The sequence below is a fragment of the Falco naumanni genome, chromosome 8 (assembly GCF_017639655.2).
Source record: "Falco naumanni isolate bFalNau1 chromosome 8, bFalNau1.pat, whole genome shotgun sequence".
Lineage (NCBI taxonomy): Eukaryota > Metazoa > Chordata > Aves > Falconiformes > Falconidae > Falco > Falco naumanni.
Window position 1 is genome coordinate 26,455,556 of NC_054061.1, and position 17,870 is coordinate 26,473,425.

The window sequence follows — 17,870 nt, forward strand, 5'->3', positions numbered from 1 at the left end:
GAAAGCATGGTGCTCTTTTAAGCAGATATCTTTGCTATTGATCTAGTTATGATTGCAGACTGATATGCTAATAGAAGAAGAAAGGTTCAACGTGCCTGGTACAAGCACTTTCATTTGTGGTTTATTTTATTCTTATGAAATTCAGATTGAAAAGGTAGAAACATGTTGTAATCCATCAGTTATGACTCCCTTTTAAAAGACCTACTATAAAGAAAACAAATGGATTTTTTTTGAGAAAAACGGAGTTTGGAAAGCATTTAACTTGAAATTTCAAAAGCAAATGTTAACTAGGAGGATGCCTCGCAGTGATGGAGAGGCTTTGTTTGGAAATGTGAAATTTGACTTGAGCATTTTATTGTCTTCAGAGGTCCAAGCTCTGTTACTTTTCTCTGTTTTAACCTTTTCATGGGGGAATTGGACTGATCCTCCTTTTCATGTAGAAAAATCAAACCATCCATGGAGCAGTTGTTAGGTAAGTACAGATACTCAAATGCAATGACTAGGGAGGACATGCAGCTCATCCTCCTATATGGTACATATGGGCAACCATTAAAAAAGTATGGTGTGTCAGTATTATTCAGACGCAGTAATAATGATGCCTGAAGTATGGGTAATCTAGTCTTAATAAAGAGAGGAGATGGCAGGTTCTGGAAACAGATACCAGAGGAAGGAGAAAATAAATGGCTGATTTGATGAACCTTCTCCATTAGTGGTTGTTGAATGAATGTTCATTCCACATACGCGCAGTCCTAAATGACTGAATTGAAAAGCATCTGCTGGATAATGTATATTATTGGCATTATTTTACTCCAAGTCGAGTTGTTAATGTTGAGTGAAGCCTACGGCCTTGCAAAATGAAACAATTTGGAGCATCCTTTCAAAATAATCTACCTTGTCTACCTTGGGTCGCTGCTATAAACTGTCTCTGAGCGACTCCTTCACTGGTTAACTAGGAGTCTGTTTATTTAACAGACTAATTTCTCTGTCGCCTGTTCTCTACATATTTAGCTGCCTTTCAGACTTCCCACTCTAGTCTCTGCTTGCTGCACCTTTGGAAAATAACTCATTTTGGCCTCAGTAACCCTTACCATTTTTCATTTATGTTTGCTACATTCTGCATTGGTAATTCCTCCATCTCCTTATGTATCACATCCTTCCGTGTGGTTACTTTATTTGTCTTAATAGGAAAGAGTCTTGTTCATGGGTAGAACTTTATCCTTGACAATGTATCTTACTTTTATAAGCAAGGTAAATGAATTGCTACTTATTCCAGCACTTTTCTTCCTTCTGAAAATAGATACTTTTTTCTAATTCCTCACCTTCTTGTACCGGATGCCTCAATGAGATGTGCATGATTAATTTGTTTTATTGCAGTTGTGCTTAATAGCAATTGACTGGTGCTTAGGAGCTAGGGCTTGCTTTCTGGAGGAGGGCGTGGGCTGCAGGGGGAACTAATCTCACTTCAGATTATAAAATTTAGAATTTTTTCTGTTATATGGAATTCTAGTAAAAATAATAACATAAAAGTGAGAATTCCCACCTTACTTCCTGTAATTAAAATATGTTTAAATTGATTTTTCTTGCCTCAGTATTCAGTGTCAAAAGATCGAAGAAATAGTCTTATGCTGTGAAATAGAGCGTCAAATTTTAGACTGTTTTAAATTATATTAAAAAATTCCATTGAGCATAGGTAGCCTAGGAGGTGAATGTGTTTAAAATATGCTAGTTTCTATAGGCAGTCGTAGGTGAGAAGCGTTGGGCTTTTCACCCTAACTGAGCAGGTTCTCCCAAGAAGCTGGATAGAAATGACCCTGCTCAGTGTGGCTTCTCGTGCACCGCTCATGCTTTGGTGCTTGCGTTACACTTCTCTCTAATGACATAAACAATAATAAATACGTTTAAATATTTTTAATACTGAAGAAGGGTCTTAAAGCTCAGCAAATGCGTGGGAGCCTTTAAATGTTTAACTAAGTCTTTTAGCTCCTGGTTTCATTCATTAAAATATAAGGATCTAATTCTACAAGGCTGTACTCCCTTGACAAGTCTTAATACTATCAAGAGTCTTTAGAAACTCTGGCTTATTTTTTATACAACTTGGTTGAAATTATTTGAGATTTATAGATACTTTGAAGTTCTTAGTATACCTGGAAATGCTTTTACAGGCTTAGCTTTGTACCTTTTGAAATCTGAAGTTTTAACCATTTGTGGTGTTCCAGATTTTGGTCATTAGTCCGGAAAAAACAATTGCTCTGGCCACTGCTGAAAGTACCCCAAATCTTTGAATTCTCATACTACTAGTACTTTCATTTGTATAGCGATAACACCTGGTACATCCTGTGACTTACACCTGAAAATTCTGCAGTCAGTATTAAGAAGCATTAGCACCCCAAAAAGGGTTTCTGATGTTTAATATAACTGTGCTTGAGAAAGTATGGACAGTTCTGTAGTTGACTAACTACATTCATGTAGACTTGCTCAGTCTGCATGTGTGTTTGCAAGACTAGCTCCTTAATGAACAGTAATTATTATTACAGAGCTCTCACTAGCAGGCCAAATTATTGCATTATAGATGTCATGTAAAATCAGGTCTTGACAAAAGACACACAATTTTCAATCCTGCATGCAAAACCTAAAAGTTTTCTATTTTTTCATCTGCTGATGTATGCACATATTTTTAGAGACGTACCGAGGCTTTCATTTGATTTCCTCTTTTTTTTTTTTTTCTTAAATACATTCAAGCTCCTTTAAGAACAATGTCCATTTCCTGTGTAATGATCAGAGATGGTGATTTTTAGCAGTAGATTGAGGGGACAAGTTTAAGAAACCATTTCTTGTACTGTGTTTCAGCAACACAAGCTAGTTGTAGAGGTTGTGTTCAAAATAGCGGGAACTAGTACGGCAGCATTTTAGTAAATTGGGATATAAACAAACATCTGTTGCAGGAATGTAGAAATGACATCATAAAGAATGTATGCAAAAACTTAATTGAAAAAGAATGATGCAGAATTGCAGCATGACTTTAAGTCTGAATTGATTTTTTGCCTTCAGAGTGAAAGTGGGATTTTTGTGCAACATTCCAATACTATAAAGTATTTAAAATGTAATGTCCTATTAATGTACCTAAAATGTAGACTCTGGGTCACCCAATAAGAATAGTAGTTACAGTAATACAGTATATGTAATATGCAATTATCTTGACAATAGTTTTATTTTTTCAACAATTTTGTCATAAAAGAGCAGTAAGATACAATGAATTTGATTCATTTTGTGTGTGTGAATCATTTAATAGGCCATTACATCTACTATATTAGACTCCATTCTCCTTTCAGAGCTTTTCATTATAAGGCTGTCTTTAATGGAAAGAAGTTTAACCTTCCCTCCCAGATAGATTGAACCCCATAACAGTGTAAACATTCTCATTATAAAATAAAATCCCTTCCCCAAGGGCAGCACTATAATTATGTTGCAGAGTGTTGTACAAATGTTTCTCTTAAAAAATGTTGTCTCATTCTTGTCCTCAAGTTTTTATCATTTTCATTTATGAAGAGAATCAATAATACTTTAAAATTGTAATTTAATAAAATAAATATGATCAGATTATTTTTTAATTTTTTGAAGTTATTTTAATCAAGTTTGAGAAGAAGTCATCAGTAAAATTGCTGTTGATTTATAAATAGGATAATTAGAGGCTTTCCTCCTAAGTACTGTTCACTGGCATTGTGGCTGTTTTTATTGCCTAGTCAAACCTCTTCATTCAATTTTAAAATTGCCTTTTGAATGAACTGCGCTATGAGCTTGCCAAATAGTGTCACCGTTAATACCTTACCTCCTCTGTTTCATTGTCCACTCTCTAAATGCACAATAAATTGTTTGATAAGGAGGTCAATGAGGTTGTACTAGTTTTTAAGTGAATTATAGCCAAATGTTTCAGATTAAGTCACACTCTTAGCCTAGCGCGGGGCTTAAAAGGTGGTGATACAGTATGTGGTAGATCATTTGGTATGGTCGCTCCAGGACGAGACACAAATCAAGAGCAGCAGGTTCTCCATCGATCCTCATGTAGAGAATAGATGGAGGAAGGGCACCGTATTAATCCAGGTGGCAGTTCTGCCACGTTAAGAAAGCTCTCGGTAGCAGGTAGGCACCATGTGTTCCACGGCAACGGGTTAGGATGAAGACATTGGCAGGCAGGAGAGGGTTTCAGAGCTTTGGCTATTGGAAAGCTGCAGTAGGATTTCTGAAAGGTCCTAAAGCTTCTCCAACCGGCGTGCTGGCTGACGTATCTCATGAGGTATTTGGTGGGAATTGTTTTTTTCTGGATGTATAACTGATTTGGGAGAGCCATGCGGGGTGGGTGTCACCCTTCCATCAGATGGCTGTGCCGCTGCATCACCTTCACCCAATCTCCTGTGCCTGGAGGGCACCGGTGGCTTCCAGCCAGGCGTGTCTTCCCCCCGCGTTGCGCGCGAGCGGTTTTGAAATAGAAATGTAAAAGGCGAAAGTAAGAAACTTTGTGCTTGTTGAGTCTAAAAGAAAGTCTGTTTGTGTGTGTCTCTCCCTTTGTAACAGAAGGAATGTTTCTTATGTTTCTGTCTTCAGACAGTTGGCACACATTTCATCTCAGCAGCTGCTTTCTCTTAAAGTGCAGTAGAGTGTAGGACTGTAGTGACACTAGCATTAATACTTCACATTCTGCTATCATATGCTGTCACTGTGAAATATGGATCTAGGTTACATGTGTTTGCAGACTTTGTACTGCTGAATTATGAAAGCTGACTCCGTTGGAGGATTGTGTTGTATTCAGAGACTGTGAACTGAACAATAAATGAATGCAGGCAGAGACTTGCAGTCATAAGCAGTATCCTCCTTCTTGGCCTAATTGAGACAATAGCTGTAAAACGTGGAATTGCCAAATAAAACTCCATTGTTGATTTAGGTAAATGTATTTAGCAGGCATCTAAATATGTCTCTTGTAGGCACCTTTCAGTTGTTATTGTCAATGTCGTTTAAATATTAGTTGAAAATCCCGTTCTTCTGAATGGTCTGAATTACTGCAGATGAATAAAATTTGTTACAAAGAGTAAAAGTACTGCTGCTGTGTGACAGAATAAATTATCGGGAAGAATTAGTTATTTTGTTGTCAGGAATTAGTGTGTACCCATAGATATAACTCTGCAATTTTTTTAGTGTGTCTGGATGGCTGTAAGAGGGGTGAGGAGCTGCACTTCCCTTATTTCTAAAGGTGTAAAATTAATAAATATATATAATATATATTCATTATATGTGTGTCTGTATAGATACACACACGATATATATTATATATATATATAAAATAAATAAACTTAATGCAGTTGTAAATGTCAGCTGAGATGTGAAGTGTCAGAGGGTTTGTGCTGTAACGCATGGTACCCGTGCATTGCACGCGGGTGCATAGCGGGTCTGGTCCTGGCCCTGCTGAAGTCACCTGGGGCTGTCTCAACACATCATGCAGGAGCTGTGGCAGTGGAGAAACTCAAGGGTAAGTAAAGCTGCTGGAAAGGAATATTTGGAAATGTTTTGAAATGAATGCTCAGCATAAGGAGATAGCGGGGTACATGCAAGCAGACCTTAATACAGGCTTGCATATGCAATTTTGCCCTGAAAATGCTAATCAGTGTATTTGTTAGTGTCAGACATGCGTGGTGCCTGAAATTCCGCTAGTAAATGATTTTATTTTTAAAAACAGCAGTCTTTAGGTATCTGTAATTCCAGTCATTGCTGTGACTATACATTGGCAGTTAATCTTGAACCTGCTGTCTGTGTGCGGCCTGTGTGTGAGGATGGGAGTGCAAGCCTAGGTGCAGAAAGCTGGCGTCCAAAGTAATGCTCTCCATTCATTCTCATTTTTTAACCTTTGTATATCAACGTGTATGAAAGGACAGAGTGAATAAAGCATACACATTTCAGCAGCGTCATGTTGCTGATAAATAGCCTTTAAACCACACCTCTTTAGGAGCATCCAGGTGGCAGAAAGCTGTAATCAGTGTCCTTACCATGAGCAGTGTAATGCTCAGAACAATGTTGGAATTGCTATGGATAGTGTGAAAGAAATGTGTGGTCTCACTGAACTTCTCTATGTATTTTAGTGCTTTGCATGCATGGGGGTCATATCATATACATACGGAACGTAATGGGAAGTGGTTGCTGTCATGGCTCTTCCCATGTTGATTTTCATGTTTCTTTTGTATTGGATACTGAAGTGGCAAGGTGGGGTTGAGCACTGCTGTTCCTGTGCACCAGGGCTTCCCATAACAACCTTTCCTACTGCCATCTCATTCCCTGGCTGCTTCTAAATTGCATCCCAGGTTCATGTGAAGTTTAAATGTGCTCGTCAAGAGTAGCCCTAGTCTGGAAACTGCGCGCTTCTACTTCTGTACTCTTAACACTGTGTTGTTCAGTTGATTGTAAAGAGGTGAAATACATAAACAATTACAACAATAGCATTTAACCTATTAATGAATCACACTGGAGGCAATATCTACGTGCTCTGTCAGAGCCCCAGCTATGTGCATAATAAATCAACATGGTGCTTTTTAGGTGCCCGCTCGTTCTCTGTGCAGCAAGCAGCTGTCTCATCAGTCTTCTCTTCTTTGCCTGTCTTCTCATAGCCATCGAGTGGTTTTTTATTCTGGGGCACAATATGTAGAAAATTTGCCATAGTGAGGGTTTTGGTTTTTTTAATATAGGGGAAATGAAATGCTTACACATTTTAAATTTTCAGTCATCTACATCTACTTTTCTGTCAAGGTGAATATTCTTGATCTTGACACATCCGCGGCCTTTTCTCATCCAAAAGAATGAAGTGTTGACGTTCTCATAAACAAGACCCTTTTGTAGTTCTTTGCTTTTATTCATCTTTGTTAAAATATTCTTGTATTTTTCAAAATATTTCAGTGGTGTGTGGTAGTAGAAACACCAGTAGAAGTATGATGAACAGTATAGTTTTTCTGAAGTTTTTGGAGTGTTTTTAAATGCATAGAAAGTTACACAAATCTACTATTAAATGCATAGAAAATTCATCTGGGATGGAGTGTTGCACTGGTGAGAAGCTAGAGCTGATGAACTAACCCCATCTCTGATTGATGTGGTCTAATAGTTAAAGTGCACGGTTTTTAGAATACTAATCATAGCGGCATTTACCAACAAAACAAATTTGTCACTTTTTTGGGGGCCATTTACAACAAAGCTAGTACAGCTTGTCAGCGTGTGAGAAAAAAACCTTTACGCCTAAGTTACATGATTTATCAGAGCTTTTCAATGGATAGCAGTTCCTTGTGTTTTAATACACTTCAGCTCTGTAATTCTGTGCATTTTATGGTATTAATTGGAGAAACCATAAAAGCACTGTGACAACCTGCAACTTTTTTTCTTGCATCTACCTATTGCTTTGCTGTTTATGTTGTAACCTCTGCGTTTAGTCACCAGCCTTGTAGTGGGACAGCACTGAAGGTGCCAAGATGCTGTAAATCATACAGGGTTCCTCTGGCTGAGGGTGAAGAGAAGCAGCAATAGCAAAGGGGAACATGACGGGGTTAATGAGGAATTGAGACTGAAGTCTCTGAACTGTGGGTGTTGATGGGGTTGGGTCCTCAAAGCTGCCTGCATGCTGGCATCGTTAACTGTAACATACACTCCAGATATACCAGGAGACAGAAATAAGAGCTTGCCCTGTGGTGGGAGCCAAGAGGGCTATTTGAATGTGACCGTTAAAAGACGTGGTTCTGGGGTTTTCTACCTTTGAGATATTCTGGCAGTTTAAGATTTATACTGCTGCAGTCTGCTTTGTGTTCCTGGCCACTCGCAGGATGGTGGACCTCCCATGTGTGACTGGGAGGTGCTGGTCCTCGTCAAGCCTCATAAACATAAAGATCCCCAGCAACTTTTATCATCAGTAAGATCCTCAGAGCTAATCTAGCATGCAGTTTTTCAGAGATTACTGTGTAATGCCCCAGAGACATGATGGGCAAAGTTCTCAAACCCCAGAGGACTGAACTATGAAACCACATTTCCAAATAGATTAAAAGTATTTGTCATCAACTGATTTACTGTGAAAGGCTGAACAGAAGTCCTTTACACATGTGTGCTCATGCATGCATGTGTGCATGCACACACACACACGAGCTTGTAGGATCCCAGTGTGCTCAGTTGTTAAATTTACTAATCGTCAAGATTTTAACATTTCAAGCAGGACCTGTTTCTGGAGCAGTCCAAGCTAAAGATTGAATTTCTGAGATGCTCTTGGAGTTTATTGTGCCCTTTTCCCCCTGATGAGGGTCTTGTTGTGGGAGAAGGTCCAAAACAATCTTGACTGCATAGGCTTTTGAGATAATGTAAAATAATAGAGCTGTACTGTCTGAATGAGTACCAAACTCGACTATTAGGCAGGTTTACCAGAAAAGTGTGTAAAAAGAAAGGAATTCCCCCGTTATTCCCTCGTTGCCTATTATACCAGTTCACAAGGTGGCAATATACGTGGTGTTTTGTGCCTTACGTGGGAACCCTAAAAAAACAAAAAGCCAAAAGTTTTCCTAAAAAAATAATTGAAGACCCACACAGACATTTTCCCACCCGTGTTGGAACTCGTATGCCAGTGTACTGCCAGGTCAGTCTCAAAAATTCAGATGTCTCAGCCAGCACGCGTTCTGGTGCTGCTGCAGGTAGCACCTGCTCTCCAATGAAATGGCACAGCTTCCAGCCGGCGGCGCTCACCAAGCGAGGCAGAATCGTGTTTTCTTGTTTAAAGCCAGCAGGATATCCCACCATGCCTACCTGTTAATTAGATCATATTCTGATCACCATGCCCGTTCATTAATGTTCAATACCCTTGTTTCAAGTCACAGATATAGTCATCAAATGAAGGTTCATGCCATGGGTGCTGCGGTGACCAGCAAGGTTCCATTTTTTTAACTTTTTAAGATATCACCAGAAAAGATGAGGATTATAATGCAGACCTAAAAGCCCTTTCCGGCACAACCGCAGTAAGTACGTGAAGCATGTGAAAGTGTTTTAACTATGGCATGAGTTCTTTAATTCTGAGAAATAAGCATCTAATTCTGATAGAGACTCCATTTATTGATGAAGCCAAGCAGGCGCGTACATGCTTGCTTTGTGAATACCTTAGCCGGGGAGCGAGTGCCATAAATCTTGTAACCAAAATAATACTGTAATACTAGGCTGAATACGGAGATTTTTGTTTCCTTTTTTTATACAGCTCAGAGGACTTTTTCCTTCTTATGACTGTAACCTGTGCCCTATAGCATAGTCTGGCACAGAAGGCGTGAAGATCAACGTTTCTAAACGGTTGGTTTGATCAACCATGCCTGATGGCTTATGGACCAGTTCTTCAGCTGGCTTAAAGGTCTGCAGTTCCGTGGAAGTCACCAATAGCAATTTTGATCATCTCAATCTGATTTCTTCTTCCAGACAAATAGACTTCATCGAACAGTATCCATAGACTTACAAATTGCAGATTTATTTCTCAGTTTTTGCAATGCCATGCATTCATGTCATTGGTATCATAATCAAGGACATTTTTTCCCCCTCCCAGTAATTTGAAAGAAAAACTGGTGAATGACAGGCACACAGGATAGTTTGAGAAGTAATGTGGAAACTTAACTTTGGTGAATGGCAAGTAGGAAAAATGTGCAGTTATTATCTATTTAATTAAATGGTTCATAAGAGTCAAAGTGTTTTAAATACATCATAAAATACAGGAGGTCAGAATCTTAACAAACCTAGTAATTTAAATCAGTATGAAATAATAGGTAAATTAGGGTCTTCTTTTAAGGCACTCAGTCAAAACTTACAGGGTGATTTTATCTCAAACACGAAAGAAGACTTCAAAAAGAGCTAGTAGAAAAAAAAGAAACTTTTTTTTTTTCCCCCACAAGGGCTGTGATTTCTGTTGCTCTATGATACATAAAGGAAACTTGGAAACATTTATTTTTGGTTTTGTGATATTCGTTTCTTGTTAACATTTTCTCTGCTTTTTTTTAATCTTAAAGATTGTAAAATGTTTAGGTTGTTCCCACCAAAACACACATGTGGAAGACCAGCATGTGCTTAAGCATTTTCATTTTCATCTCTTACACTATGCTGCATAGGGTTATTGAGACAAAGAGGAATATCTTTACTCTGACTTACTCTTAATTAGTAGCTGGACAAGATCAACATTGGTGAATAAACTAAACCCAGTGAAAACCTCACCCAACAAGCAGTTTTGCACTCAGTTGCTCAGTTTTCATGTTCTTTTTCCTTGTGATGTTGTGATCATTTCACTCCAGTTCTCTAGTCACCATACAGTCTCCTAGGACAGACAAGACCTGAATTTCTAATATGAAGACACATGATACAACCCTGCTACACACTATAGAATAGGGGGGGAAAAAATGAAATCCCTTAGCTGATTTTGAGTTTTCCATGCACCTTTAACTTTTGAAAGAAAGGTTTGACCATTTACAGATTAGAGTTTTAAATATAAGCTGTGTGAAGGTGTTGCTTTTAGATATTTAGATTATCGTCTTTTTTTTTTGTAGCATTCCAAATTTGGTTCCTCAATGAGGTGATGCTGCATTTCATTTGATTTCTTTATGTGCTGATGTGTGATTTACCTCTGGAACTACATTTCACAGTGGAATCCCATTCTGTCCTTGTAGTAAAATGGTGTCTGAGATTTTAAATATATATGTAAACTGCTGCCTGCATCATCACAAGAAGGATGTTTCATAACTGGGTATATCAAAACCGGTTATAGAAAATTTCAGTGGTTTGAGTACTCAGTGAATGATCAAGAATAATGGCTTATTTACAGTTCCATTTTAAATCAGTGCACAGTTTAAAAAAATACAAATAGTTAAAAGGATGAGAAGAACAGCTGGAGAGAAACGTATTCTTGAATGCACAGTAGTAAGATGTTTTTCAATGGTATATGTTTGAAACTTAGAAGAAGCTCATGCGTCTTCTGTGGGATTGTATTAATGCAGTTAGTTACAACAAATTTATCCTGTGATGATGCATAATATAGAAAATCACCTTTTATCTCCCACTGAAAAATAAGCTACAGCCAAAGGATCAGGAGCTCTGTGAACTCTGCTGGCATATTTGATACCGTCATGTTTCATTTCAGAGGCAAAGAATAGATGGAGGTATTTCCAGCAGCACTAATGTGTAACCTCCTTGCGTGTGCATCTTGGCACCTGTGCTACACTCTGTTTTCATATACTTAAGTACATGGTAAAGGTCTCATTCATTCTGCTCCGCAGCAACCAGCCAGGAGCATGAACACATGATCTTTAGACACCATGGAAGCCCTGCAGAGCTCGATGCTCTCTTTGCTCTCAAGAGGCAGCTTGAGGGCCTGGCTGGATCGACACTTGTGATCACTCTGGTGATTTTCATCTGGTCAGGACAAGCAATACACAGTTGACTGAAGAAATAGCTCTTTGCAAGCCAGAGAGCTGTGCCAGCCGGGTGATGAGGCGGCCACCACGGCAGGTCACGGTCATCAGGTATTTGGCCCTTTGGCTCAGACCCTGCTCAGTGGTCCTCATCACTTCCAGAGCACAGGGCTGTTAATTGCAGTTATGGGTGTATGGTTAATTACTGGAGCATGCAGAGGCTAATGGTTATTCTGGGTGCAACTATTTTCCTTGAGGTCTCCACCTTTGCACCTTACATTGGCACTCCACCAAAACCCACCCGCAGTCTGCAGCTTGGTTCTCACATGTTGGCCCCAGGTCCAGCTGCACCTGGCTCTGTGCGCCGTCCCATCCTCTTGTTTCTGCTGCTCTTTTCTTTGGAAAACAATGTGCTTTCCTCTTTGAAAAGCACAGGGGGAAGAAAAAAAAAAGGTCGAAATGAGACACATGGTGGAGAACTGTTGGAGATGGAACAGGCTATCGCAAGAGTTCGGCTACTTCTAGTTCCTAATGCAAATCTTTGCCCTTTAGGTGAAAGCAGCTCTTTCCTGAGCATCCAGTTCAGGTGAGGAGGGGCTGGCTTTTGGTTTTTAGCCATAAACCACATAATAAAATCTCTTTTTAGAACCTCTGACAGGTGAGTTTAATGGTGCCTTGATAGTGTCTGTTAAATCAAGAGACCCATAAATAGGTCAGTTCTGCTTTTAACAGAAACCTAATGATAGATATGGCTGCGTATCTTCTGACATCTGCAGCACAAAGTCAAGTTTAAGGTCTGCTGTTGCGAAAATATCTCACACCCAGTTTCCTTGTTAAAAATACTAAAATATTTGAAATAATTTCCAAATACTTTGTGTTCATTACGAATGTGTTCAAGCAAGAATGTGGTTTTTGAAAGTAGCTTTGCTGAGTATAGCTGAATTTCCTATTCTCATGTCTTGTGATGATATAGTAATGCACAAGCATCAAGTATTTGGAGTGAAAATATTTTAATAATACCTCATCTCATGAACTATTCTGGACATAATCTTTAAAAAAAAAAAAGAAAAGAAAACGAGGGGGTGGGAAATTAAACACATTTGTGAAAATAACATTGCACAAAGTTTTTGGAAGTGTTTTCTGACGTAAGTGTTTGTCGTAGTTGATGGAGATCTAATCAATCGTGACCAAAGCTTCATGGAGAGAGAGATTCCGTTGGGGTGTTGTACTCTGGTATCCCAGTATGACGTGAGGTGAACGCTGTCTTTTTGCACTATTTCCAGACTGATTTGGAAAGCCTTGAGAGAGAGTATGTAGCAAAGGGAAAGCGGTGCTCTTTTCTGAACACACAAGTTCTTCTCAAATAAGCTGTACAATTCAATACCATATAGTCCAATAGAACTATTTTCTTGCCAGAAAAAAAATAATCAGTTGCTTGAGGCCAAAAGTGTAGTTGCCCTAAGTGCAGGAATTCAGATTTGTTCCCACGAAGAGCAACAGCGAGCCTTTACTTCAGGTAAACGGGAAGGAGTATCAGCCTCCGCAAGTCAGCAACAGGGAGTAAAGAAGGGGTGGAAAGTGGCTGCAAAACCGGGTACTTCGGCAGTACTTGGTGAATATAGTGCCTATCTGTAGGGAACCCCTCGTTGCTGTATCCACCTTTGGCTGCAGATTTGACAATTCAAACTTGTGGAGGAAAAGGGGTTAAAAAGGATGAATATCTTTGCACCTTAATGGGAGAACTATTTCTGTAATAGTATCAAAGATAAACCAGTGTATTATGAACACTAAATGATAAAGGGTGATAATATGCCATTCTTGAGACTTCTTGGCTCTTACCTAACACATCAGAAAGTGATTGTTGAATTTTAAATAGCCATACAAATGGATGACATAGAAATTTAACTTTGCTTTGACCTTATTCTAATTCACAAGATGACTGCAAAATGACTTTGTTACATCTGAATGTATGCTGGATGCTAAATCACTCCAGAGTATAAAATCTTTGTTTTGGCATAATGTTGATGCATAAACATTTGTACCCCATACTAACCCTATAAACATCACAATCCATCAGTACAATTACAAAAAAGATTGTTTGTTTTCACACTTAAAGCAGACATGAAATAGAGTGTCCTTAACTTAATCACCACCTTGATTTACCACATTTGCATATATTTGCATATTAATTGGACTACAGATTAAAATTGGTTTTGTAATTTTAATTAAGTGTCCACAAAGGTAAATGATTAGAACTGTTTAAAATACATTCTGACATAAATAGCAGTAAAAGCTTTTGTGATGATGTTTTTGTGGAATTACATTCAGAAAGTGGCCTTTTTATGATAGTAATTTTAATCTTAAATAGAATTATACAGTCAAACAGAACTGTGGATTCATAATCATTTTTTCAAGATTCATTTAATATTTTGCTGATTTGCAGCACTTGATGAAAATGTACTGTAGGTTTAGTTGATTGCAAAATTGGGCCTGTAGAGCTGATAAACTGAGGGTTTAAACCCTCAGTCTTTATATTCGGCTTACATATTTCAAATGTATTATGTCTATGTATGTAGACCAGGGCTTATTTATTTTTTTTCAAGCTGAGGAACATAAAAGCTGTCAGTAATGGATGATCTGTTGTTTTAAGATGTAATCACCTCCGTTGACTATCTCCCTTCGGTCTAGATGGTGGAGCACGTGGCATTTTACAGGCTTTACAATAGACGATTGCAGGTAAGGGAGGGATCGTTCGTGGTGTTGGCAAGGGAGAGCGAGTCGTGCCGGTGAGGATGTGCCATCAGGATGGCTGTGCTGAAGTCGCGGGATGCTCAGCGTCTGACCGATAATGTCTGCTGGACTGAACGCTTTGTCCAACTAAACTTAATGCAATTGTAGCACATGTTGGCAGTGAGAAAGGCTCTAGGAACTGGGCTGCCTCTTCATGGACCAGTTCATGCTTTCTCCCAATGCTTAAAGAGCACCGGTAAGGGTGGGTTGTTACCCTGGGTTGTCCAAGTGCGTTTTGCCTACCTAATGAATCAGTAAAACTGGTTTTACGTTCAGTAACCTTTCAATTGGTGAGCAGCAAGCATTCAGTAGGCATTAGACCATCTTTTTGTTATAAATAAAATATCCAGTTTATGTTTTACAGTATTATTTTACTGCTTTGCGTACAAGAGAAAAATAATGTTGATTTTGGTTTGGGAGTGGATTTGGCAAGCATCGCTTTAAAAGAAGTATTTAAAGTCTGTAAAATTAGTAGAATTTAACAGTATACCAGCTTTACCTACTTTCAAGAAGAGAAAAGGTTGGTGTGAAGCCAGTAATGAGTTCAAACTGTCAACTCTGCTAATTTTCTTCACAGTTTTGAGCTTGTTCTTAAGACTTAACGCCGTTTCTAGTTTCATCTGGTTTATGTCCTGTATTTGAACCTTGACCATTTACTACCTTACTGTCTTCTCAGTGTACATTAGGAAAAAAGAAATTGAGAAACAGTATACTTGTGTCTTGTCATGCTTCATTGATTTGAAATAATTTTCCCCTTAATGGTGTATTTAATATTTAGTTTTCCTCCTATCCGTGGTAGTGCTTTCAAGTGAGAGTAATAAAACTTTTGGAACACGTGCATCCCTGTCTGGCAGCCTTGACATCATTTTCAGTGTTGTATTTAAACTACAGCTTAAGTAGGCAGAGTAGATTGCAAGCCAGAATCATGAAGCTCATTGTATATCAGAAAAGAATTTTTGTTGTCTTGCTCTTACATAAAGTACAAATTATTTCTCAAACCAATATTATTTAGTGCCTGTTAAGTATTTCTGTTATTCCTGATGTGCTTTGAGATTTCTGTTTATGTAGTGACTGATGACAGCGTCAAACTGGTTTAGGCTCCTCATCTTAGGAGCATTACGAAACTCATTATAAAAGTCACATCCAAAGCTCAGTCAATGAATGAGTTCCTTGTGTTAAGACTCAAATTGGGTATTAATTGAAGCTCTGGCTTGGGTGAGAACTGCTGGTACATTTAATCTGGAAAAAGACCTGTGATAATATTAGTGGGGGTAAAAAAAAGCAAAAGAACTGGAATAGTCATTGAATGGAGCATTGAGGAATAAACCTGCCAGACAACTGCCATTATCATTTTTTAAATGGGCATGTAAGCTAGATGTCTCGTTAGATTAAATTGTTATGGATGTCCATTCATCTGTGGAAAAGATGGTTATTTCTAGTTAGAGTATTGCCTTCCCTTTCTAATGCATATCTGGCTAATACCATTCATACTTGTGTCACCTGAGGATCAGAAAGCCAAAATGCACATCATCTGCAACTATTTTGGGGAGATTGTTTGAAAGCTGAACCTAGCTTTCAATCCAGCTCCATTACAACAGTAATTGTATTATGGAAACTCAATCATCCCAGAGTTTGGAGAGCCAGCTTTGAAGTGGCTGGCATCAAATTTTTTTCAAGATCTGCTTAAATTTAAAAAAAAAAAAATATTCAAGTGCTTAAGCACCATTGGTTTTTAATGAGACTTGAACTTCTAAGCACTTAAGTCAATTGTGAACCTGGAAATTATGCTCTAAAGGATACTTAGCTCTTTGGAGGTATGCATTGACCTAGCTTCTGTTTAGACACCTGATTCCACATAATGTTTCTTTGAGAATAAAAGCATTGGAAAATGCATTTTCTGAAGAGGCTGGTTTTAAAAGTAGATCCTTTCTTAAAAGAAACCAGACTGCCTGCTTGCTTGAAAAATCATCTTCCCCTGTCCCTGCCTCCTCAACCCTGGAAAAACTGGAAAGCTTTGAAGACTTCTGTGTAAGGGCAAGTACACCTTGCACATTTAGAGAAAGAGCTGCTACCATATTAAAGTATTTCCTGCTCATCACAGGCCAACATACTCAACTCATGTGTCTTCTCTCAGTTGTTTGAGAGTGTAGTGCCCCCTTGCCTCCCTTTATTTCACAGAATGCCTCATTGAAACCCCTGTCGCTTGTAAATATTATGGACTGGTGGACCTAAGTTGTAGTATTCTGCTTTAGTCCTCACTTGGTTTGTTTATTCTTTCCTTGGGTATCTCTTTACCTGTTACTGCTAAGGAACAGGCAACAATGGCTTTTCACTTACCAAAAAGTTCTTGGAGAATAAGGAAGCAGTCAGTGTTAGAAATCTGACATCGGAAGCAGTACTTAATTGAGCAATTTGCTTGGACTAGATACAGCAATATTCTAGTTTATTTCAAAATATATATCTTAATTTCAAAATTGATATAAATATACAAATTTAACTCTAATGTTCATCGTGTGTGGACATCTGTAGGTATCTGTAATGTATTTTTAATTATCAAGAGTAACTTGAACACTGAAGTTACTTACTATGGTAAATGCAAATAAAATAGTAAAGTTTTTCCACTGCAGGCATATAGATTTAAATAGGCTTTTGGTTAAAGAGTAGATTTAGTCATCAGTTTAATTAATCGTTGATGTTTTTCTTGCTTTTTTGTATCACAAAGTCATTATTTGTTTGGTTTAGTTGGACATGATTGTCATCTTCTGAAGATCTGAGACATGAAGCTCCTAAGAACCCAGCAGAACCTCTCTGCGGCTGCGTGAGTCACTGCGGACCCCTTCCTCCTCAGACCTAAGCTGAAGCCCTGGGTGATGGGGAACTGAAAACCACCCTGCCACTCATTTAACCCGTCTTTCACAGCAGCAGGTTTTGCCTTTTGGGTTGCATGTGTGTCCTACCCACAAAGGGCAATCGGGAGATGTCATTAAGAGAAGGTGGGAGCTATGCAGGTTCTCTTTCCACTGAAGAGGGATGTAACTTCGGGCAAAACTCTTCACCTCCTTTACTTTGCAGTTGAAACAGGGCTAATAAGGCTTATAATTTATATGCTTAGTATGCAAATTGGCAAAGTAAAGTATGCTTAAAAAATGGCCGATGAACTCAGAAAGCTGTTTTCCCTATTAAACCTGAAAAAGAAGAAAGTATCAAAATGCGATCGTCTAATTGCGTCTTCGCCAACCGTGTGGTGTACGTATAAATGTGGCTCCTACATACTGTCTCTTTAGAAAGTCTTTTTGCCACAAGAAGAATAATGGCAGCGTACTCAGCAGGCTGCAAGAGGATGAGATAGCATGCTTGCAGCATTTCTTTGCAGCATAATTGCAGCATCAATGAACCATGAATTCAGCCTAATTAACATAACTGGAACCACTGCAATCATGCTGCCATTCAATTTAGGTTTTGAACATTCTGGTGAAGTATCGCGGTTCTGCTGTTTATTGTGGAGATGCTGTGGAGAACTGTCCACTTGCTTTCTCGCTGCTGTCTTGATGTATTTTTATTATTTCAGGATAACTAGGGAACTTCAGAAATGGAAGATCGTTGGCTTACTGGCTCTATTACTGAATCTACAAATAATTCTGTATT

The 17,870-nt window shown here is 38.6% G+C and overlaps 1 protein-coding gene across 15 annotated transcripts in view; it reads left to right on the plus strand.

The window, feature by feature from the left end:
* GTDC1 (glycosyltransferase like domain containing 1) overlaps nt 1-17,870 on the plus strand; it is a 184,418-nt gene that overhangs the window by 107,462 nt on the left and 59,086 nt on the right. The window contains exon 2 of one of the 15 annotated variants that reach the window (XM_040603007.1): nt 16,968-17,043. The exons of the other annotated variants lie outside the window; for them this stretch is intronic. Coding sequence (XP_040458941.1) covers nt 17,003-17,043 — 41 coding nt within the window. The 5' untranslated portion in view covers nt 16,968-17,002. The remainder of the gene's footprint in view (nt 1-16,967; nt 17,044-17,870) is intronic. 15 annotated transcript variants of the gene reach the window in all.